Genomic DNA, 25,404 nt, shown 5'->3' with positions numbered 1-25,404 from the left:
AAAAATTAACATTTAAAATGTCATTTTAATTTTCTTTGCATCTTGGAAAAACTCAAATTAGCTGTAATACTGTATTTGGAAATTTTCGCCACATTTAAAATAAGAATGATATTGTTAAATAACAATATATAAGTGTCATTTTATTTTAGGAGAGGCAGTAGAAGAGAATTGAGGACAGTATTTTGAAAGTTACTTTCTGTACACTTTTATTATAATTTAAAGATCTTACCAAAAACTGCAACCAGGCTGCATTTTTAGAGAGAGAGTTACAGCAGCTACAGTGACAAATACGGCATTAAAATATTTAAAAAGTGTATCTGTATGAAATATTTAATATGTATATCTATTTATAAACAATTAAGAAACATATAATATATGAAGATTTAAAACGTTAAGGTGTATAAGTGTCATAGTCATGAATCATCAAATGAATCATTTAAAGACGTATCTGTATTGCAAGTAGAAGGTAAGACATACGTTAAAAATGTATTAAAAAATTGTTTAAAAAAAAAATAGCAAAGTTACTGAAATAGAACCCACCGAGCTAAGAAATTTAGGTACATTTGCAGCATTACAAGTTACTATCCAACAATATTGCACAAGCACAATTTTGTAAACTGCAATCTTAAAAAAAGTTTGATTTGCAATAAACATACTATTAAAGGCCGAAGATATTAGGACACGTTTCGGTTGTTTTGAAACTCCCAAATTACCAGTTGATTAAAATTAATTGCAGAAAGATGAAAGCTCTGATGAATAATCCGATTCAATTATTGTTATCTAAAGCATTGACAGATGTCTCAACACGATTCAATATTCAAAGCTTAAGAAAACATAGACAAAAACACATTTATTGCAAGTAAAGCACTTCTGTAAAATGATTCATTTATAATGAGTCATGTCCTCCGTTCTGCTGTTAACCGAGGGCAGCATACATTTATTAATAAAAAATAATTTACAGCATTGAGTCTAACACATCTCGCAAACTCTTCAGAGAAAAGCCCGCCCTTCTGCAGATCCACACTGTGCGAGTGTATGTGTGGAGGAGGCGGCTGTCTTTCACTACAGGACCTGAATGAAGACCGTGACACACATCAACGGGGCAGCAACTGTCCCCCGCAGGAGATGAGTGACAGGCATGAATATTTCATAGTGGCCGTCTTCAGAAGTGACAGACGACTGAATCAGATCTATTCAAAGTGTGGCCTTATTGGAACACACGACAGGACGGCTGCAATTAGACTGTGTGTCTGATTAATGACCCTCTCAATGACGTCTGGATCACTATCTGCTTTACTGCTCAGTTCATGTGTCCGAAACTACTGGAACGACACTGACAGATTTCCAACAATTAAGGACACACCGATCTTCAATAATGTCGTTATGCCCGATAAACGCCATAAAGTGTCCTTTCACAAGACACAACTACAAAACAGATTTATAGATTTAACCATAATTTAAACTAATGATGGGGTGGGGATGTTTAAGCTAAAAATGGGGTGTGGGATTTTTGAGAAATCTGGCAACAAATATTATGTTGCTCAGTATAGAGGGCAATAAAACTGCCAAATTAAAGAGCCTAGGCGTTATTGATATTTTAGTACTACCTTCACATAGTTCTACCTTCACAGTGCTTAACGTTTGAGTGGATTTTGTTTATATTTGTTTATCTTTGTTTGTTTGGTTGCCAGTACCTCCTCCTGGTCCAACATGTAGAGCTGATGTCCAGACATCACACACAGACGAGGGTTCCAGTCGGGTTGCTCGTAGGAGGGAGCAGCAACGAAGGAGGGCTGGTGTCGGTAGGACGGGGGTACAGCACACCTCGCATCTGGGAGAGGAGAGAATTCAAGGAGATGAGAGGATGAAAACAGAACAGAGAGTTTAAGAAGAGAGTTTGAGGCGATGAAAGGAGAGAGTGTGAGGTGATAAGAACAGGGCAGAAGGTTTAAGGAGAACGTTTTGAGGAGGTAAAAGAAAGGAGTTTAAAGGGATTAGAGAGTTTGTGGAAAGAGTTTGAGGTGAGAATAGGGAGGTCAGAACAGAGGAAAGAGTTTGAGGAGATGCAAACACAGGGAAGATTTGGAGTGAATGCGAGTAGAGACAAAAATTGAGGGGAGGAAAAAGTTTGAGGAGATTATAAGAGAAAGTTGGAGAAGATCAAGTTGGAGGAGATGAGCGCAAATGAAAGGAGCGGGTTTAAGGAGGTCAGAGTTTGTGGAGATGAGACGGGTTTGAGGTGATGAGGAGAGATGAGAAGAGGTTACAGAGATGAATTGAGAGTTCGTTGAGATGAAAGGAGAGATTTTAAGAATATGAAGTAAGAGTAGAAAAGAGTTTGTAGAGATGACAGCAGAACGTTTCAGAAGATGAAAGGAGAGAGTTTGAGGAGAGTTTGTGGAGACGAGAGGGTTTGAGGAGAAGGAAGAAGATGAGAGTTTGTTTTAATATCAAAAATACACAACTTGCTTCGATTCAGAGACAACCAAAAAACTCAATTTCTACACAGAACATGGATGCCATGCAGAACCACTGCCATGATGCTTCAATGTTCATGATGGTTGCCAGGGCGTTGCTTTACAGTTGCTAAAATGTTTTTGGTTGTTGCAGGGCAATGCTGGTGACTGATTACACAGAACGAAGGCACAGCAGTCTCCAACATCAGCTGTGCAGAAAACACTACAGAAATCAGACGGTGATAACAATTTCGGTCCATCCAACACAAGCACTGATGGAAAACACATTTCTTAATATCAAAACACTCTTAAAAATAGAGGTGTTTCTTAAGACAGCCATAGAAGAACCTTTTTTTTTGTCTAAAAGAACATCTTGCCTGTTTTACAAAAGGTTCTTTGTGGCAAAAAAAAAGTTCTTCAGATTATAAAAAGGTAAGAAAGAGAAACAGAAAACGGTTCTTCTGTGGCATCGCTGTGAAGAACCTTTCCGGCACCTTTATTTTTAAGAGTGTATGTCAAAGCCTCAAATCTTCTATTCAGGCGCTCAAAATATCAATGATTTCCGAAAATGCAATGCAAGACAATCCCCAATAAGAGCAGTAAATTTCAATAAAGCTTTTAGCATACCATTTTATGTGCTGAAAAATAGAAAATTGGCTTAAATCCATTGGTTTTCCTGTAGCTCAGTGATTAGAGAAGGGTGCTAGCAACGCCAAGGTCATGGGTTCGATCCAAGGATTGCACATACTCAAATACAAAAGTAGAGAATAAAAAATATAATAGAATAAAAAATAAAAAAAGTACGCTTAGATAAACTAAACTTGGCTATGTACGCTGTAGTAGGCTTTGCTAGAGATGTTTTTATTGCTCTTATGCTTTTTGTTGTCCTAATGTTTGACCCAATTGCTTCCATTGTTTACCCAACTTGTAAGTCGCTTTGGATAAAAGCATCTGCTAAATGCGTTAATGAATACAAACAACAAAATATACTGAAAGTGGAACTGTACATGTGACTAAACACCATCAATGTTAAACAAACATAACAAATACTGCTTTTGTCCACATATATAAACACAATACAATTGACCTACATTTGATAGATTTGATGGAATATGGCTCAAAATAAGACCTTAAAGACTCCAGGGTGTCTTTCACCTCGACTCCAAACATATAACTCATGCGCAGACTTTGATATTGATGGCATCCTAATGTCCTGAGGTTTCGTCAGGGTTTAAATCAAGCTGTAAAGCTGTCATGTGTTCTGCACTTGTCCTGTCAGCCAAGACGAGTGCAATAAAAGGGAATACTGTGCCCTTTGACACTTTACTTCATCACACTTCTTTATAAAAGTTATGACATGGTCGTCTCACACTCCTTTCTTTGACTTTGGAAGCCACAGATCAGATCTGATATTCTGCCCTGCTGTCCCTGCTCCCGTTCCACCAGTCCCCACCTCTGACCCACCAGCCAATCAGAAACAGTCCTGACAGATGGTGGCAGCATCCGAGGGATGCTGGACCGGCGAAGGACGGTTCAGTCCAGGCTCGCACATATTTCACAGATTTCCTCCAAAGAGTCGAAGCAACAGAGAAACACAGTCGCAAAACAGATCGCTGGATTTAAGCAGCCTTATGTTTGGTGGAATTTAGACTAATGGACTTTTCCTGTTTTTTTGGCTTTCAGCTTGCTGGAGATGTTCCTGTTTCACTGATGAAGCTCGTCACATGAGTTGGTTTGCAGTAAATTAAAAGTCTATTTGCTTTCGAATTAACTTCAGCAGATGTCATACAATGATCTGGATATGCGAAATTATTTAGATACTATAAACAAAAGCAAGCGATTTCTATTTTACATTGAACCGTAAACACAGGAACAGTTGATCGAAAAAGACAATTCTGTGATTTTTGTTTCTACCCGTGCATGTTTGAAACAACATGGTGATGAATAAATAATGACAGAATTTTTGTCGCTGGGTAAAGTACTCTTTTAACCTGACAGCAGGCCGGGAAGTTACTCAGTTTTTTTCCTCAAACAAACGGTAAATGCAGTACTGCTCCGCATCCCCACTGCTGGGCCGTCCAACGCTCTCGCTCCTGCGCGCTGCGCTCTCCTCTTGACAGTAAGCCAGCTGAAATCTTTTCCAGCATGGAAACAGCCTGTCACATCCAGCCAGGTCCTGATGAGAAGTCCTGCAGAGCCGGAGGAACTGCCCAGCGCTGAGCTCATCAAAAGCCTCTCTTCCTCCATGGGCGACACGGCTCATGACAATTATTAATTCACTTTACAGGCAACGAAAATATAACGGTTCAGGGCAGGAAATACATAAACAGAAAGAAGATGACACAAGGTATGATGTGTTGTTTGCAATCCCAGGCGAGAAAGCTAGAGGGGACAAACAGTACACCTTTGGAACATTCGGGAACACTCTAGGGAACAATGTCTATCGGTGGCTTAAATATGCCTGTGTCTGACGATAAGAAAACATTTTTTCTCATTAAATGTTTAAATATCTACCTCGAATAGAAATCTCAGTGGTTCCTATGGCCTGTTTATCTCTGTCAGATGGTGGTCCACTGTTGTTCGTTTTTGGCCAACAGAGTGTCAGAGCCAGTGCCAGTCTTGGAAGACTGATGCAGAACTAGATCAACAGAACTATGACCTCCAACTTAGTTCACACATGTTGATCAGGCCAGCCCAAGATGTCGACATAAATGTTGGAGGTTATATGGTCATTTCCTCCTGGTTGTGACATTGTAATAATGACAATTTCTAAATCATTTTTTTTGAGTGGGCTAGAAAGAAAGTGTTGCTTTGTGAATGTATTCATATACTGTAGCAGCAGATAAAATATAACATAAATAATTTTAATAACATACATTTATAATATTAATGAAAAATATATTTTTATATATTTACATTTTTAAAAGCTTACTGGTGTGAATCAGGGTAAGGTAATGAGAATTTCTTAGGGAAAAAGTCATGAGAAAAGATACCCAGTCTGCGATTATGATCAATTTTTCTGTTAAATTTGCATTGGTAAATTAAAAATGGCCGTTGAAACGCAAATGTTTTAGCACATAAGTAGATCAGCAATTGAATGCACGAATTAGCATGCTGAGAGCCCTCTGACATCACAGGCCACAGACAGAACCGCTGTAGGTGTCTCTTCATGTTCTGCATCACAAACGTTGGGTGTCATTGGCTGGCTCTGAGAGGGTGTCACTATGTTTTCGCGAGCCCCGGCCGCTGATGTGCGGCGCGAGGAGCAGACCAAGCGTGGGTCAGACTCGCGTTGCCATTATACGGCCCAACGGGAGCAATAGTGATTATTCACATCGCTGCACCACAAACAGAGCTAAAAATAATCACACGCTAACTCCACATGCCCCGGGCAGGTAGTGCAGAAAAACGAGAGTACACGCTACTGAGGTTTTCAGTCCCTGTTTCATAATCATATCTGTGTTGCATTAACAGATGTCAATAGCCTGATTCATAGTAGATTCTATTTGTTAAAAGGACGTGCTTTGATGCATGAACAAAGACATTTCTGCATTACTGCACCATAATGAACACGTGATCATCCGAACTTAAAAGACAGGAGAAAAATAAAGAAAAGGTTGTCTTTATATAGCTCTGGCTGCCTGATCTCTATTATTTATTTATTTGTTTTTTAAATGATGAGGTGAACTGTACCGAAAATTTTGACTGTAAGAAACAAAAGGTATAAAAATGGTAATCCATAACTGTTTTACAAAATTGCGTATTTGTATAACTTCGTATAATCCTTGTACGTATATTAATATGTTCTGCTTCCGTGCCTGTGATGGTTAGGTAAAGGATGGGGCCTAAACCTAACCATCACTAGTGTCAAAGCGTCCAAATTTATACAAATGATCCATTTAAAATGGTGATGAATTGACGTTAGATCGTGTTATTGGCTCAAAAGTTAAATAATGCAGCTTACATTATATATATATATATATATATATATATATATATATATATATATATATATATATATTTCATTTAAGTGACAACTTTGTAAAATATTGACATCTTTATTTGCGGTCCACTTTACCAACTGCAAATTTCACATTTTAATCTTCCGAGCATTTCCACAGCATACGGTGTAGTTATGCAAAGTGAACATGCGGCACTACACAGGTAAAATAGCCAAAAGTTGCTCAGAGGAGACTTAATGGACTACACAATTATGTTTCAATTGTCAGCTGTGTCACAGACAACCTACAATTCTTTAAGAAGGAATAAAACAAGACACAAATGCGAACATTAACACGGAGTACATAAATTGAGGGAGATAGCAAATTTAATGAGACATGCTTGAGTTCAAGATGAAATCTTCTGTTTGCAAATCTGAGCAAAATTTCAATCATCTTCTGAAATGTGAGAATACTGGAGAGTTCATGAGAAACACTGGTGGATTAGCAGACATACATGCTATCCACCGCTGCTATCTATAAGAAGTTATTCAAGACGTCTCATTTCATGCTTGACCCCTAGTTTCTAAACTATCATCTACCTGCTCGTCTCCTCACCGCGTCCTCCACATGGCGTCACTGTAGCTGCACTTTACAGCTCCCGCCCCCCAAATCTACATACAGGAAACAAGGTTACTGCCCAAGAGATGTCACTTCCGAAACACCCACTCTCTCTCTCTCGTTCGGTCGCTCATTCTCACCCACACACCCCCAGCTTATTGCCATGACAACCGGGAAAAGAATAGAATATAAGTGAGTGTTAAAGAGACAGATGATCAGAGAGAGGGGGGACAAGAGAGAAAGACAAGGATAGTACTGAACTAGAGAGAGAGAGAGAGAAAGCTAAAATGTGTGGGAGCGAGAGACAAGAGAGAAAAAACAGAAGGAGGAGAGATGGAAAAGAGAAAGAGGTAGAAATATGAAGGGTTTGGAGAGAAACGGAGGCATTGAGGGCACTTTTTTGGGAAAGAGAAACCATTTCTTGTTCCCATAGCAACCTAGCCATCCATGAAATATACTCTATTGCTTTCTCTCCCGTCTCTACCACCCTCCTATCGCTATATACAGCTCATAGTATATGTAATAGCAGATAACTGATGAGTGAATGAGATGATGTGGAAATCAAACGCTACATACAAGCATGAGCCCTGATGTTTCTAATTCTAAAGGAAAAGATTCGAAAGTGCTAAATACGTCCTAGTACATATGGTTTGACAAGACAGTAAAATCCTGTTATATTTGTATTCTTTTTCTAAATCACCCTATAATTTACATATAATTTATAATTTTACAGAATTCAGGATGCAGAATTTGAAACTGAATGTCTTTGGAATTCTCAAGGAATGATAGTAACTGTGGTTTCTACTGTGTGTGTTTACTGTATATCTATAGCTTTTTATACATCACCTTTTATGAATGATTCATAAATAAAAAATGGTATCTTACACACTTTATACGGTTATTTTAATAGACATGAGTCAATACTAAGGTTAATATTGAATTATCCAATACATTCATCTAAACACAACCGGGTGGACATCTTGTAAGCTACACATCTGAATGTGTGAACAAACTATCTAATAGGTCTAAAATGTATTCTAAATATCAGACAATAAATAAGAGAACGTATGCGTTCATTATATGAAACACAAGATTAACATTTTGTGGGGTGTAACCAGTGGACCGTAGTTGGGGTTGACGCTATATTTAATTTCCACACAAACCTCCCCTAAGTACCTCACAATGTCTATTCAATCCATATTCGTATTCATGTACATTTCAATGCGACCTGTCTAATATCAGACACAAAAAAAAAGGACAAGCTACAAAATGCGATCCAACTTTCCAACAAACTCACTGGCAAACTGCTTTTAGAGCATCCCCCCTCCCTCCACCTTCAATCCATCTGTCTCTCTATCCCCCCTCACTCTCTCTCTCTCTCTCTCTCTCTCTCTCTCATATTTGGAAGCTAATAACAATTTCAAGCGAGACAGCATTCAAAAACCGTGAGACAATTATCATTCAATGCTATAAAACACTTTAAAAAAAAGGTGATGCTCCTGGTTGTGCCTGGATTTCATGTATTTTTTCAATTGATGGATCATTTAACAATGTAGTAGTACTATTTCTGCAGTGTGTAGTATGCAAATTGTGCATTTCTATTTCAAGAGAAATACCCAGGTGACCTACTATGTTTGCTCAAATTGTGCAATATACAACAGAGAACACTTCTTTCTAAATTCTGTATCCCATAATGCAATGCACTTTCCTGTCTTCTCCAATGTGATGAACGAACTTTTCAGTTATGTTACGTAATTACACAACTTTCATGCACAAATCAAGCAACTGTCATGGGAATGCTAACAGAATTTTACAGTTCTACTTCAGTTGACCAGACAGCCAAGAGCTAAGACACGTTTACACATTTGCATTCAATCGTTTGCCAGACACTGTTAAGTGACACAAAACTAGATTCAAAATGCAAACGTAACCAGTTTGTTTTCAACATAAGAACCAGACACAGCTGAGTTAAATACAACAAAGCAAAAACAGTTTGAAACATCCATCATTACATAATGCATGTTTGACATTTTGGTATGGTAGTGGACAGTAAACAACGTCATATTTACTAAACAGTAAAGATGCATTCCATTCCAAACATTTCCATCCTGTACGTCAAGATCTAGTTTACATTTACCTCTGAAGAAACTGTCAAAACAAGTACGAGGTACAGCAGCGGGCGTTTCAATGAACGTCTGCATATTTGCATTGTACCGTATTTTTCTTTCGCTGGAATATTCCACATGCTGAATAATTCACTGACAGTCTGAGGCTAAAATTTTTCACATCCTAATGGCAGAAGCACATGACACAGCAATCATTCAGCATGGAGATGTGTGTGCGTGTTGCATAGTTCCTTTATGTATACTTTCTATATCTTCATGTGTGCGGGTCGCTCCGCTGAGATAAAACGGGTCGTGCTTTGAGTCCTAAGAGATAAAGCGTAATTATAGTGATCCGTCCTCAATCCAGAGATAGACTGAGAACTGTGTCATTGTATTATTACCCTGAGGCCTGTCACTAACATTTATACCTGTGCTAATGCTAACATGATGATCACCGGCAGATGATCAGAACTTTTGACAGAGAGAAGCCACAGGTAGAAAACCTACCGTTCGCTACTTTAAGTCTTTAAGTCAGCGTGATACGCTTACTGTAAATCGTTTTGCACTATTCATACTTCTTAGCAAAAGGGGAAAAAATTATAATGTGGGGCAGCACTTAATTGAAAGATAATATGAAAAATAAGATGGATTTTTCATCCAAATTGGACAATTCTATACAAATGTCAAACATAATATTAATAAAAGTTTGTACCATTCTGATATTTGGTGGTTTAAATGCCCATGTCAAGTTTCTTAAGCATTTTTTTAAGCATAGTTTCAAAAGTCTGGAAAGTGAATTCTCACATCCATACACAGTCCATATTCCTCATAAAAGGATTTCAAATAAAACTATTTTGCTGTCTACAAACATCCCTAGTCAATTATTTGGGGTATTATTCCTTGTGGTTTGTTCATTTTAATTAACAGAAATCCCATAAAGTATGTTTATTTTAATGTGCACCTTTTTATCACATCCTAAAAAAAGAAAACTTCTGCATAGACTGATATTTTACTGATGTCTAGACTAGAATATAAACAGATGATTCAATATATTGCTAATAAACAAATTTTTAAAATACAAAAATTTGACTGAAAATGTCACATCCATAATAACACTAGAATTGCTTTTTACATTTTGTACACTTTAAATTGTCAAACACTTCTGTAAGCTTTAAAATAGTGATTTAAAAAAATAACAACCCCTGACACTTTGTGCTTAGTAAAAAGCAGAAATATGCATTGAAAAAACTAATAAATAAAAAAAAGTAGATGGGGTGTATTTGAATTTCATGTTGAAAAATCTTATACAAACAAAGTAAACATAAAACTGAGCAATTTGTTTATGGTAATTCGTGTTTTTGATGTTGATGACAGTACTTATTCCTAACCCAGATTAATGTGTAAAGATGACTAAACTTTTCTTTGGCTAAAAATAAACAAAAATGATTGAGCAATCATATAAAAAAAGGTTGTCTTTACATAACTGATTCATAACAGTAAGCTTATGATAATGATTTATAAACTAAGCTGTCAGTCCATTTCACATTAAAAGGTCCGTTGTATGAAATTTAGTGGCAGCTAGCGGTAAGGCTGCAAATTGCAACCAACGGCTCACCTCACTGCTCACCCTTCCAAAGTACTACGCTGGCAGACGCGGGACAAATATGTCGTCATGTTTTCTACGCTTTGCCAAAGGAGATAACATATTTACAAAACACGTTCTATAATGCAGTCTGTCTGGTTAGGGCTACTGTAGAAACAACATAGTGAATTCCATGTATGGAGACCCGTGGTGTGTGTGTAGATAGAAAAAATCATTCTAAGGTAATGTTAACATAACGCTTCATTATACAAGGTCTTTAAACACCTCTGAAGACGTAGTTACAGTATGTATTTTACATCGTGGTAACCTGAAGGTTCATTTCAAACAGAGATTGTGATAGAGAGTTAGAATTTAAAGCAGCAACATAAACATAAACACATAAAAAAAATGAATTTACCAGATTATAATTTATACCAAAACAAGCATTGATTCTATTTTTACTGTATTACATTAACAACAACTGTACGATTTGATGTAACCATGATCACACTTTGGAAGATTCTTTCCTAAAATCATAATAGTTTCCACATAAACAGACTTTTTCTCAAGGCTGATCTGAATGAACAGGGCCACAGACAACTCCAGTGACTGAGAGGATGCCACAACAGAGACACAGGCACGTGCTGGCCCACTTTTCACGCCACACAGCGTGTGTTTACCTGCCCGATCTGTGTGTGTCAGTGTGTGCCGGCCGGTCCTGGTCACACCTTCAAACCCAGACAGAGATGAGCAGGTGGCCTACAGCAGAAGCCCAGCCGCACGCTGGTCTAGAGACGAGGACATGGAGCAAAGAAGATTATAACCATAAAATGTGGCCCGGGAGCGTGAAATGTAGTTAAGCGGAGGAGAGAACAGAAAAGAAGGAGGTTTAATGGGTTCTGTGTGTGTGCAGCATGTTATGCATATGAGCAGTGTAACACAGATATCCTCCCCGGCTAAACCTAGGTTATCTCGCAAAAGGGCTGTAAGCCAGCGTGAATAAGAACCCCGCGACGTGCGGAAGACAGTTTACGGCAACACGACTCTAATGCGCCGTCAGCGGGGAGCAAGCACGGGCCGATATTAAAATTCAAACAACAAACTCTTTCATCAAACTAATTTCTAAAGCTCACCTTCAAGAATTGCTTTCCAGCTTTATTCAAGAGTTCACGGTTCCGCAAGGGAACCGTTTAAAAACGGGACATTCATAAAGCGCCTGGTAAACGGCTTTGCAGGTACCTACTAAAGGGCAAAGCGCCGTAATTGTTTTGAACTTCATGTCGATTGCATCCTCGCAGAAACGTGTCGATTATGTGACGCTATGTGAAAATCAACAGCACAAACAGACTCTCAAGGCTTATTGCTGGGTTGAGTTACGCTAACTGAAACAGACAAATGACCTCCAATGAATCTTGCTTCAATCTCAAACCCTGAGTTTATAAACTCTGGTGCCAACTACTGTCCACATTAAAGAGATATTTTAATCAAAAATGACATTTCTTTCACCATTTACTCCTCTTAATGTCTTTTCAAATCTGTATGACCTCCTCTCCAAGATATTTTGAAAAATGTTGGTAACCAAACAATGTTGACCCCCATTGACTTCCATGGACACAGAGATATTTCTCAAAAAATATATTTTTTTACATGGTATAAAAACGATGCCAACGTTTTCGTTGTCAAGCTTGAAGCAGTTGATAGCTAAAACAAACTTGCTTAAATTAGCCTATTCATTTCTGTTTCGTTTCACGCCCCTTGGACAAGAATGTGACTTTACCGGGGGCATTTAAAACAACAGCCCTTACGGATCAGAGGAACAAAGTATTATGTGAAGCGTCACCAGTTTGGGTTGTTCTGGTGTGTCGGAGGAACAACAGGACGCTGAAACATGAATTCAAATCAGACATAAAAGCTCGAGGACAGAAACCTCAATATCAAACATTTTACATGCAGAGCTACAGATGTGCCAGAGCCGAGTGTGAAAGTGCTTCTCTGATGGATCTTACACGGTTATTAGCATTTCTAAACTAATTAAAGGCATCACATTAGCTTTCCAAAAACCGTCTGAAAGAGAAAACCTCACTTGTATAAAAACAAGCTCAAACTTGATCCGTTGTGCTTGAAACACATACAGTAAGCAATGTAAATGATTTGAATAATGTTATATTGGAATTAAATTCACAAATCAATTTGTAAATAGACATTTCAAATGGTGGCTGTGGGATGAAAAGAAAACATAGGTAACAGATTTGATTAATTCCTTTCGACAATATTCAAAGGATAATGAATGTTTCTAATATTTCTTAAAACCAACTAAACTTATATACCGTTTAAAAATAACACCCGAGTGGAAAGAACGTTTATTCACTGTATTAAAGTAATACTTCACCCAAAACTGAAAATTCTCTCATCATTTACAAATGTGTATTCATTCCAAAGATATTTGGAATAATGCTTGTAACCAAACAGATCTCAACTCCCATTTATTACCATAGTAGGAAAAAAACAATGGTAGTCAAAAGTCCCCCAGAACTGTTTGCTGTCCAACATTCTTCAAAATGTCTTCTTTTGTGTTCAACGGAAAAAAATAAAAGATTTTTTCCCACTATGTGAGTCAATAAGTGTTGATCTGTTTGATCTTAAGCACTTTTCAAAATATATTTCTCTGTGTTCATCAGAACAAAGAAATGTATACACATTTGGAACAACTCAAAGGTGAGTAAATGATGACAGAATTTAAATTTTTGGGTGAAGTATCATTTTAATGTAATATTTCCTATGTCATTTATTTGTTCACATCACCTTATAACACAATATTTTGGTCTGTGAGATTGGTGTAATCATTAGGAGTTCTTGCTTAGGCAAGCATCCTTTTTATTGTTGCTCATTCTGTGGGTAAGGGATTTGCACAAACCAGCCCCTGCAATGACTAAATAACCCATTTACACACAATCTCAAGGGTTCAAAACCCGCAGACTGTCAAACTCACTATAATGTAGGGTTGTCCAAAAATAAATCGCATCCAAAAAGAAAAGTTCTTGAATATATATATATTCAAGAAAAAATAAAAGATATAATTCAAGATATATATTCAAGATATAAAATATAAAATGAATAAACGTTTAAATATAATTTAAATGTATATAAATAGTAATATATACGTGCAAATATTTCCTCAATAAATACACATGTATGTATACCTGTATGTGTTTATAAATACAAAATTAATATGCACAGTACATAGTCATATTTTGTAAAACAAAATCGTTTAATCTTCATGCAATTATTCGTTAAAGAGCCCTACTGTAATGTTAAAGATATTAAAAGTTGTCGCTGTCGGACTGAAACTTTGTGTCTTCAAAATGACCACTTTAGAGGAATTGAAAAGTACACTGCTTTTTCAACAATTAAACATGGCCAATGTGGGCCAGATTTACTAAACAGCACAAAATATAAAAACAGGCGCAGGGTTTAAGACATGCTTTTTGGTAGAAAAAATAAAATAACAGTTCAATGATGAGAGCAAACCTTAGTAAATCGCGTTGCGTGATTTATTGAAATACTCTCCTCTCATAGAGTTTGCGACTGTAGAGGAAACTATTCAGTGCTAATTTACTTTATAGACAGTAGTTTTTTACACCAAAGAGGCGTTTGCGCAGCTGCAAACTGTTAGGAAATCCGGCCCTGTATTTTCAAAGTCGTGATACTTTTAATCGGTTAAATATTTGCAAAACCCACGGACAAACATGAACGGTGACCAATACTAATGATTTTAAATAGTAATATTTACAAGGTTTCCAATTCAAATCAAACTCACACCTGTCTCTTGAGGCGTTTACATCTCTCCAAATAAGTTCTCAAAGTTCAACATAAACTCAGTGTGAGCTTTCGATATGAACTCAAGCATTTCTCATGAAGTCTAAACTCTTTGTATTTATCTAAACACTCTTACTGTATGCCAACTACAGTATCATATTAGGAGAAATAACAAAAACAGTCGATGCCAAGAGTCCAGTGATGGAAGTCAAGATGCTTTTCCATTCGAAAACACACTCAAATTATTCAGCATCAAAGCCAGTTTATATTAACTCCACCAATCTGACCCCCTAGGTATTTGTGAATATAAGCGGCCCAAAATAACCCTAAACTAACAATTCATGCTGTTACGAACGCTGAAGTCTTTCACATATTCATCAAAGCATTGCAAATTGCATCACATGCTGTATTATATATCAATGCACACATATAGAGTAAAGCAGACAGGATTTAAGTCTTTCAAAGCGATTTTAATTAAAAGTCTGTTTGGTGTAAGTCAGGGTCCATCAGCTCCATTGCCCTGTCTGCGTGTGTATGTGTGGAGTCGATTACAGTCAATTACAGTAAGCTCCATTCTCTATCAGTGCATCAGTAAGCGAGCGCGTGAACCGCACCGTTCTGAATCAGGCAGTCTGCCACACTCCACCTACCCACGGCATCTGTCATCTGTCTCTGAGCATGCTAATACTCTTCATCGCTGAAGGAGAAAAGACTGCAAAAAATGAATGATTTACACAGTTTCTGCCGCTCGTAAATCCTCGGGGAGAAAATATAGTGGTCGCAGAATGAATTCGGACACTTACACCATGCTTAAAAATGTATAAGTGTCATTGCATTAGAAAAACAAAATATCACACTTACTGTCAAGTGGAAAAAAATTATCGTAAACCTCTTCTGAGAACAAAATAAAGCTGCAATCCGTAACATATTTGGTTAACAAAATCTGTTCCTTAGCAGGTTCATAAATCATCAGTTGTAAAATCTGTCTCTGTGACCACTAGCTTAAAATAATTTTCAAATTTCCGTACAATTTCACTGGACTTGCATGAAAATAAGTTTGTAAAGTAACCTGCGATTTTATTATAATTTCAGATATAGCGTAGATTGATCTCACAAGAATTTTGTGGCTTAATCATATTAGTAGGTACAAAGTAAATGATACAAAATACAACTATTATAGACAGTTTCAATAACAGTTAACCTCCAGCCTAAATGTGGTTGTGATATGACAATTTATTTTATACTTAACTTATCTTTATATGTGACCCCAGATCACAAAACCAGTCTTAAGTAGCACTAGAACATTTTTAGTAAAAGCCAAAAATACATTGTGTGGGTCAAAATTATAGTTTTTTCTTTTATGCCAAAAATCATGGAAATATTGAGTAAAGATTATTTTCCATATAGATATTTTGTAAATTTCCTGCTCTAAATATATGAAAACTTTATTTTTGAGAGTGGATTGCCTGCTACAGTGCCTCTGATTAACAACTTTAAAGGCAATTTTCTCAAAATTTTGATTTTTTGCAACCTCAGATTCTAGAGGTTTAAACCGTTGCCTCTCCGGCATGTATTGTCCTAACATAACAAAACATATATCAATAAAAAGCTTAATTATTCAGCTTTCAGATTATGTAAAAATCTCAGTTTCAACAAATTTACCCATAAGACTGGTTTTGTTGTCCAGGGTCAAATATTAATTTATCTGAATATTTTATTGTGTATTTATTGAATGAAATTAAAACTACTCAAAAGTAATTGATTCTTTGCAGATGTCTACAGAAATGAATGGGATAGTACATCCAAAATGAAAAATCTGTCATCGTTTGCTGACCCTCAGGTTGTCTCAAACCTGTATAAATTTCATGGTTCCAATGAACACAGAGAAAGATATTTGGAAGAATGTCTGTTCAGGGACATCATCAACTGCCATAGTAGGAATTTCCGGGCACCTTTGACAACCATTTAATTCTTCCTACCATGGTAGTCAATGATTTCCCGAAACTGAAAATTACTAACATTCTTCAAAATATCTTTCTCTGTGTTCATCGGAACAAAGTAATTTTTACAATTATGATAATCCATAAGGGTGAGTAAATAATTAATAATTAATCCAATCTTCGCTGACACGAAAGCAAATCGTACTAAAATGTACAATAGAGATTGTAGACAAAATTATACAAATTCCCCTCCTCAAAATAAGTTACAGATGGCAGCTTTAACTTCTAACCAATCAAACCTGGGGTCGTTTTAGTGGATGTACGGTGTGATTTCCCCTATAGTTCAAACTGGCATCTGAGCAGAGAGGCCACGTAAGAAATATAGCATAGAAACATTCCAAATATAATTATTTTGTGTCCTGTAAGACTTTTGCTTTCATGCTTTTGCCAAACAATGTCGCATGCAATGAAGCTTATACAGTATAGCTAGAAGCATCCATACAGTGTAAGTTTCAGACATTAGCCTCGATCCAGTCAAAAAGAAAGAGAGAAAAAATATAAAGCACTGTGAGAGTGCTAAACTTTTAGACATTTCCCTTTTGAACTTTTAGAACTTGGACGTTACGTTCTGGCTAAGGCCTAAGACACAAGACTCATGTATATACATGAAGACATTTTTAGCAACGCAAGCTTGATTTTCTCGAAGTTCTTGAGTTTTCAAAATATGTCAGAGAGCAATTCTTAACACCACTAGCTTTGCTGCATTGTCAGCATTGCTGTAAGGTGCATTAGCGTAAACTATCTTCGGTCAGTTTAACTGTTCTCAAGACGAACCTTAAATCTGAGGAGAATTGTTATACCTTTGCTAATTTTACTATTTTACATTGTCCTTGTGATATCTTTCTAAAATATTTGTGGTTGCTAATCCTGTAGTGACCACTTCATCTTGTTTCTTTACCTACACTAGTGAGAAGCTAAATTCGACCTGTCATATCATGTATCTTGAGAATTGACACTGGATGACCCATTCCTCTTTCCCGAACATTGACAAAAGGTTTCTGAGGCACATCTGACGTTTAAGAGTGTCAGCTGGCCAATGCACACAATATAAGAGCTGTAAATTTAATTCACACTGATGGGAGTCTTGAGTGAGAACTCGTCTACGGCGTCTAGTTTTGGTTCTCATCCACCGGCTTCGTACAGCACAAATGACTCCTCTGCATAAGTTGCCGCTGTGAAGATTTCATATTATTCTGTATTGATTTTTAAGCAATTATTTCATAAGCCCCTGCGTCAGCATCTAATTTGACTCTGAGGAAAAGTGCGAACTCTTCTCCAGGCCAGGTAATGGAGTATATTGGGTGAAAACTCAAAGTCAGACCATCCTAAAACTCTTAGTAGACCTACAGTATGTAAAGTACATAGATTGTGGTAAGACACCGCATACAGCACAATACAATGACATCTGCAATGCACCGATAGTACATGTGCGCGAAGCCCCCCGTTAGGAAATTTGTGATTTTAACATCGGAACAAAGCATTCTGGGGCACTCTCACAAAAAAAGACAACATTTGCATAATTTTTTCAGCGAGGTGAAGCTCAAATGCAAATATTAACCACCAATATGTTGTTTTATGAAACATAAAACTGAAGAAAAAATGCTCAAGATAACTAAACTGAATGCATTAGCAAACAACACTATTTGGTCAACACTTTCACTTTTTAACACAGATTTCGCAAAAAAAAGCGGTGTCCACGCCTTTTCAGCACTTATTTTCAATGCGTGTCTTGAGTAAATACTAACAGTAGTTTTTTATGCCAAAAGAGCCATTTGCAGAAACGTTAGATCTGACCCAGTGTGTCTCATTTTCTGTTTGTTTTTAGTTCCATTGTAACTTTCGACAACGACAGATATTAAAATTAGATATGCACTAATATATATCGACTAATAATCGTTATCGGTCAAAAAAAGCAATTTTTCGAACTATTGGCTATTGTTTAAAAACAGTCGATGACCAGGGCCGATATTTCCTCCCATTTAAGGGTTGACAGTAAAATGCTGTGAATTGGTGCTTTATATATTCAAAATATTAAGAAATCCACCAATTTTATGTTCAATATTAGTAGTCATTATTAATTAATAACATTCAGAAATTTAAGAAATATTAAAGGTTCACCCAAATATGAAAGTTCTGTCATGAATTATTCACTCTCTAGTTGTTCCAAACCTGTATACATTGCTTTGTTTGGTTGAACACAGGGAAAGATATTTGGACGAATGCTCGTAACCAAACACTTCTTGAACGCCACTGACTACTTAAGTAGGAGAATTACAATGGTAGTCAAAAGTTCTCAAGAAATTCAACAGAACAAAAAAATTTGTCAAGTAATAGTTCCTACTAAGGTAGTCAATGGGAACCCATTTTACCAACTATCTTTCTCTATGTTCATCAGAACAAAGAAATTTAGATTTGGAACAACTGGAAGGTGAGTAGATGTTGCCATAATTTTTATATTTAGGTGAACAATCCCTTTAATTTGATCTTCAGAATATCAGGAGACGTTGCTCTGAACAATTTACTATCTGTATTGGTGGAGATATTTAGTATCGGAGCATCTCTTGTTCAAATCATAAATAAACCCAGCAAAAATATTCAGATTCATTTTGAGCTGATGTTTTAATACGTTGTGTTTGTAATACCTGTGACTATGACGGCTGTATTGAGTTTACATTACAATAAAATCTGATCACATTGCCTGCTGATCTACTGTATCCATTCCAGGACACATTCAAACATTAAGATGACAAGCACTTTAACTTTTTTCTTTTTAATGTATAGTGGATAAAATCCAAACATGTTAATGCCAAGTGTTAAGACAGCCTAAAAAGTTCTGGGGCGGTCAAAGTCCATTCTCAAGCGTTAAGTCCCTCCTTCAATTAGAGTCTTTGAGAGTTTTTTATCACCCACCAAGCACAAAACAATACTTTTAATGGCTAAGAAAAGTAATTGCAAACCTCTCCTCGACAAGCCACAAGATTTGTAGTATCATTCATGTCCACAGCGTAAATGGCACGGGACCAGTTGTGCACCAATGTTTAATAGGGTTAGGGACTTGTCCGAATCCCAACACCAAATAAGAGCAACAGTAGTAGCGTTCTTGCCTTAGCAAGCAACGCTAATTAGCATGTTTCATACTCAACTATTATTCTCATAACTACGAGCAGAACTATGATAAAGCAGCATCTCTTTTCAACACATTAATACAAAACGGCCTAAATGTGAGAGTCTTAAAGCTTAAAACACCAGCAATTCATCACAAAACTATTATACTGCTGTTTATAGACATAGGTATACACATTTAACATTAATTTGTCTACATGACACTACTGAGATCACATACTGATGCAATATCATTGATATCATGAGCAGGGCCTTATTCTGTCTTCACAAAGAATAAGTCATTATGGTCTTGCCCCAAATGACCTTCTGCCGAACATGAATAGTTGAAACCAATCAAAAATCTGAGATCATCATTTCTGCATAGCACCATTAAGTCAAGCTGTAGGCTAAATGATTCTCAAGCATAATTCAATTACCACACAGTCTATTTTATAATAAGAGAACATCTGCTTGATTCTTGAAGGCGTCTTATGTGGTCCTGGTGTGAACATTAAAACTCCAGAGTACAGTCAGCTTGATTTATTTTGCACTGCTGGGGTCAAAGTGAGTCACAAGCACTTTTGGAAAATCTAGCGAGCTGAGTACCAACGCACCATTTTAAGAGATCAAAAACACACTGTCAACATAGTTAAGCAAAGTTACGACTTTTTAGATAACTACATGTTGCCACAATCTAATTTTACAACAAGCTTGTTAAACTAAAAAACATGTCCAAAAATGTTGGTTGTATCAAAACATACATTTCATTTTATACCAAAAAATATTCTTAAGAATTGTTTGAAAATGTACTTTTACCCAGGTGTGTGTGCTACCAAAGAGCTACAATTTACTTGAATGAAGAAGACATCTAGCTAGCTAGGGTCACAATTATGTTGCAATCACATATTTACGACCTTAATGCACCTTAAAACACCACCACAAAGTCGTAATTACCAGTAGGAAGTTCAGGGTTTTCTTTAAAGCGGCTCTAACACTGCCAATCTCATATTGATCTTGAGTACCTAGTAGTATTGCATACATCGTATCTTCGGAGAGTATTTAGTTAGATCACATTTATAAAAGATAGATACAGCTGTACGATAACTTCCAAAATCATACGCCGTGTGCGGGGAGGAGGGGCAAACGATCTCCAAATCCGGCGTTATATCCACCGTTTATATAACATTCAACACCCAAATGCAGTGAACAAACAAACACCTGAACTTCGTGAACAAATGCTCTCTCTCTCCTGCACACAAGTGAAAGTGACATCTGCGCATGCTCCTTCTCCTGCTCTCCATGCTGCTGCGTGGGCGTGCCAGGTGCTTTTCCGGGAGAATTGTCCAATAAGGGACTAAGAAAAATTGTTACAAAACAGTTTTATTTGTTCGGAAAAAACTTTCCAAACCCTGTACGATCGCTGGGGGAGTGTATTGAGCACAGAAATACTACGTAATACAGCCAACTTGTTTTTAGACAAGTTGACCATGTCAAGCATGAGAAGACAGCACGTTTAACATTGTAAAGAGGTCAGAACGCATGACACATGGTTGCATCACCACAAATTTGTGGGTGTGTCTGTGAGAAACATGATGGTGAAATCATTCATTGTCATTTACACCAAAATATAATAAGTATATAATAAGTTGTCTGCACAAAAAATGAGTAATACAGTAATATTACAATATTTATCAATATGATTTACAGTGGGTTTATAAATCAAAAACATGAAAAAAGAAAAAAACAACTGATTTGCATTCATTTTTAAAAAAAGAAAAAAAAGATTTCGAGAATAAAGTCGAAATGATACGAGACTAAAGTCGAAATGTTACGAGAATAAAGTCTTTTTTATCTTTAACTTTAATCTCGTAACATTTCGACTTTAATCTCGTAACATTTCAACTTTAATCTCGTAACATTTCGACTTTAATCTCGTAACATTTTGACTTTATTCTCGCAACATTTTGACTTTTTTCTCCTAACATTTCGACTTTATTCTCGTAACATTTCGACTTTATTCTCGAAATCTTTTTTTCTTTTTTTAAGTGGCACTAAAACGCTGTCGTAATAGATATGTCTGTATGACATGAATGAGTTGCTGCCTCAGTATTTGAAACAGATCTAGACCGTGAGAAACAATTAGATAAAGAGATAGTTCACCCAAAGATGAAAATCCATACTCAGCCTCTCAGCCATTTCTTCTAACTTTTAAGACTTTTTTTCTTCCGCAGAGCACAAAAGATATTTTGAAGAAAGTTGCGTACCCAACAGCGCCAGCACCCATTCAGTTTTATTGTATGGACACGAAACCAATGCAAGTGGATGGGTAACAGTTAACAACATTCTTCAAAACATCTTTTGTGCTCTGGAAGAAATAAAAACATACAGGTTTGAAATGACAAGAGGGAGAGGAAATAATGCCAGAATTTTCATTATGAGGGAACTATCACTTTAAGGCACTTGATGATTCTCCCTATCTAAATTGAGATCCACATGACTTAAAAGCAAGGCATAGGAGCATAGCTGTCGAAGGGCACCATGCAATTTTCTGAGTCTGTGTGTAATGTGTTTCGTAAAGAAGCTGCATTAGTCAGGTGACTTGAATGAGAGATCAAATGGTTTAAAAGTAAAAGGTGGAAGTTGCATGATAACCTCTACTAATCAAATACATCTCCGGTTCTTGTTTATGTAGTCTCTCCCGAACAATAAGAATACACTAATGAAAATGTAACAAAATAAGGGCAGTTGAACTGTGATAGGTTTCAGATATTCAAACATGACTTTTAGAAAATTTTGTTTATAAAGCGCTTCTGAGGAACAACTAGCTAAATTGCAGGATTAGGCAAAGTTTATTACGCTTGTTAAGTTGTGACATAATGATGCACTGTTTATTCATATCACACATCTATTTGAAACTTAAAAACTCACGGTGTACATTACAATCTCCAGGCTCACGGGATCTCCGGCATCAGTATTTTTATAATTCAGCAAAAATGAATCACTGTCTAGCCATCTGGGATTTTGCTATAGAAATAAAGGTTAGGAACGCGTTTTTTGCGATAGTTTTAGGGATCCCCATTTTAAATGAGCAATTTTGAATCTCGCCTTTTTCAGCGTATGGACCCGCATGTGGTGTGTTGTAACGTCTCATCTTAAGCAGATATCATAAAGTAGAATTGCATATTCATATTTAGTTTTCCAAATTAAGTTCTTTAATTAATCAGTACTTACTGTATAACTATTTTCTGTTCTGTTCAAAGAAACTGCAGCATTTACGTAAACCAATATTCCACCTATAAATTAATGTGGTAAAAAAACCGTCATGGAAAAGTAAAACAAACTTTGTAAATTAGTTCATCGCTATACCTGTTTAACTGGGAGATTCTTCGCTAAACAGCTGCAATGTGGACGAGACGTCATGCAATTAGTCATAGCTTTCAGTCTCTTCAATATAATATTAACATTTCATAAGCTGCCACCAAATTTAAGCCCTGACTATATAGTTGTATTTAATGACAAGAGTAAGACGATTCTATAAATCACCATAACACACAATTCCATTGAAAAGTGTATTTGCTGAGCAAACTGCCAAATACTTTTAAGTGTCAATCTTAACAAATTGAAATTGAAATATTACAGAAATCGTTGAGATTCCCACACTTTAACCAGCCTTTGTCAATTATAACCTCCTTCCTTGCACAAAACAACCATCCATACTCTCCAGTACAACCTTATGTAATATCATTTCAGTGGTTTCACCAGTACTGTATAACCCCACTGTGCATAAAGACAACCGCACGTGATGCTTCTCCTACAGTGCCTCAGAAAATGTAAGAAAGACTTTGTAAAATAATACTTAGATCAACAAACATAAACATGAACAAACAGTCAGTTGCTGTAAATAAACCAGCAATGCACAAATTCAAAAGTATAGTGACTGTAAAATGCAACGTTGCAATGGGATGGAAATTGTTTAAAGCGCATAAATTCATAAATAAAATCATCTCCAAGTCATCTACTGGTATAAGAGTACAGACACAACCAAGCAAAAACTGATTGTATAGTTCAGTCCAATACTTGTTAACCAATTCATACACAGAATTCAACAAGATTTTTCAAGCCAGTGAGTTTTTTTGCATGCGGTGGGATGCACTGGCATGTACTTAAGCGGATTGTAAAATGTCATGAGGGGGCAGATAGGTCTCTATCTCTCTCGAAAATAGCGAAACTGCCTGACTTGATGGGAGTGATAAAATGACAGCAGTCCACCTGCATCACACAGAGACCAGCATCAGTGGTACTCTAGCGCAGAAGGATGATGCTATGGGAGGATGCAGCAGAAATCCATCAGCGCTCTTACCTTGAAAGGGAACATATGACATGTTCCCACGGCATTGAACGTGCTCTCCGTGTCTATGTAGTCTCTCGGCATGCAAAGATATCCCTCAGCAGTCACGCGAGAAAAAGATCTCTTCTGCTCACACACTGCGTCGACGCTGGAGCGATATTCCCGTAGTGCGAATGAAAAATCACCCGTGATCGACAAGAGCCATTGGGGTGATCGGTGCCCAGCGCGTGAAATTGCGTTCACATTATATATCGCACGCGCAAAACAAGAGTGATGAAGAAGAGAACGATGAGATGAGAGAGAGTAAGAGAGTGAGAGAGAGAGAGAGAGAGAGAGAGAGAGAGAGAAGGGGGCGGTGAAGTACGTGCGTGGTGTGCGTATTTTCCAATGTACTTCAATCTATGCACTGTGTGTATCTGTGTTAAAATTCCCACGTATATCGTGAATTCCATACACGCCCCTAGATTCACGTGACAATACAAGCGCACGACAAACTCACTTTATACGATTTGACCCGTTGGGAAGTCATGTAGTGCCGTGTTTTGCTAGCAAGCATTCAGTACAATTTCTTTGAAACGGCGCTGAAGTTACATAATGGCTATGTAGTTCAGGCACACCTATCTGTTTACCAGAACATTACATACAAAAATACGTTAAAATATAGTTAAGATTAACTTATTTTAATATTAAAGTGCTAGCGAGACTTCTAGTATTCTTCTGAAATTTAATTGCTAAGGTAAGTTTGAATGAGCCTATTAGAGAGTGACCTATATTGAGGGAATGGCTTATATACACCAAAATATCAAGAGCAAACACCTATGAACGTCAAAGCAACCGCATAGCAACGCCACAGCAACGATGCAGCACGTTATGAACGTGGAAGCAACGCTTTCCCTGAAAATGAAAAAAAAACTCGTTATCCGCGGACCGTAAGCCATAGAGAACAACTCATTTTGTACAAACAATAAAAACGCCAGGTTAATCCTATTAAATAAAATACAGAGGTTTGAATTAGACTGAAGTGACTAACCGACCGACAAAACATTAACACTAGACACTGAAAAACTATTCATAAACATTATTACACGTGTAAATAAACAAACAAACACATACAGGCCTATCCAACATCTATTTAGCTACTTCCACACACGGCCCTCAGTCTCTTTATTCATCTAAAATGATTCAGGGAGCATGAAACCAAGACCTGCTGCCAAGGCAACTGGAGCCAAAATGGCGTTTAATGCAAACAGTAAACTAAAACTGACTACAAAAATACGCTGCCACACTCATAAGTTTTTTTAAAACAATTTACAATACTCACATTACTTATCAAACACCAGGCCAAGCTTTGACCTGTGCAAGGAGCTAAATTTCCATTTGTGGGCTCACCTGTGAGAGGAAAATGGGTGTTTAATGCTCGCGCTCGACTGCCCCGT

General features: G+C 36.9%; 1 protein-coding gene across 1 annotated transcript in view; it reads right to left on the bottom strand.

The window, feature by feature from the left end:
- The window catches only part of syngap1b (synaptic Ras GTPase activating protein 1b), a 97,479-nt gene extending 72,380 nt beyond the window's left edge, over nt 1–25,099 (bottom strand). The window contains exons 1-3 of the mRNA XM_056761736.1: nt 25,082–25,099; nt 23,981–24,862; nt 1,695–1,831 (exon numbers count right to left, since the gene is read on the bottom strand). Of these exons, the coding sequence (XP_056617714.1) occupies nt 1,695–1,831; nt 23,981–24,002 (159 nt within the window). The 5' untranslated portion in view covers nt 24,003–24,862; nt 25,082–25,099. The remainder of the gene's footprint in view (nt 1–1,694; nt 1,832–23,980; nt 24,863–25,081) is intronic.
- Nucleotides 25,100–25,404: the final 305 nt, after the last annotated feature.

The sequence above is a fragment of the Triplophysa dalaica genome, chromosome 12, assembly GCF_015846415.1.
Source record: "Triplophysa dalaica isolate WHDGS20190420 chromosome 12, ASM1584641v1, whole genome shotgun sequence".
NCBI lineage: Eukaryota > Metazoa > Chordata > Actinopteri > Cypriniformes > Nemacheilidae > Triplophysa > Triplophysa dalaica.
Note: the sequence above shows the minus strand (reverse complement) of the source record. Positions and strands in the feature narration are given on the sequence as shown.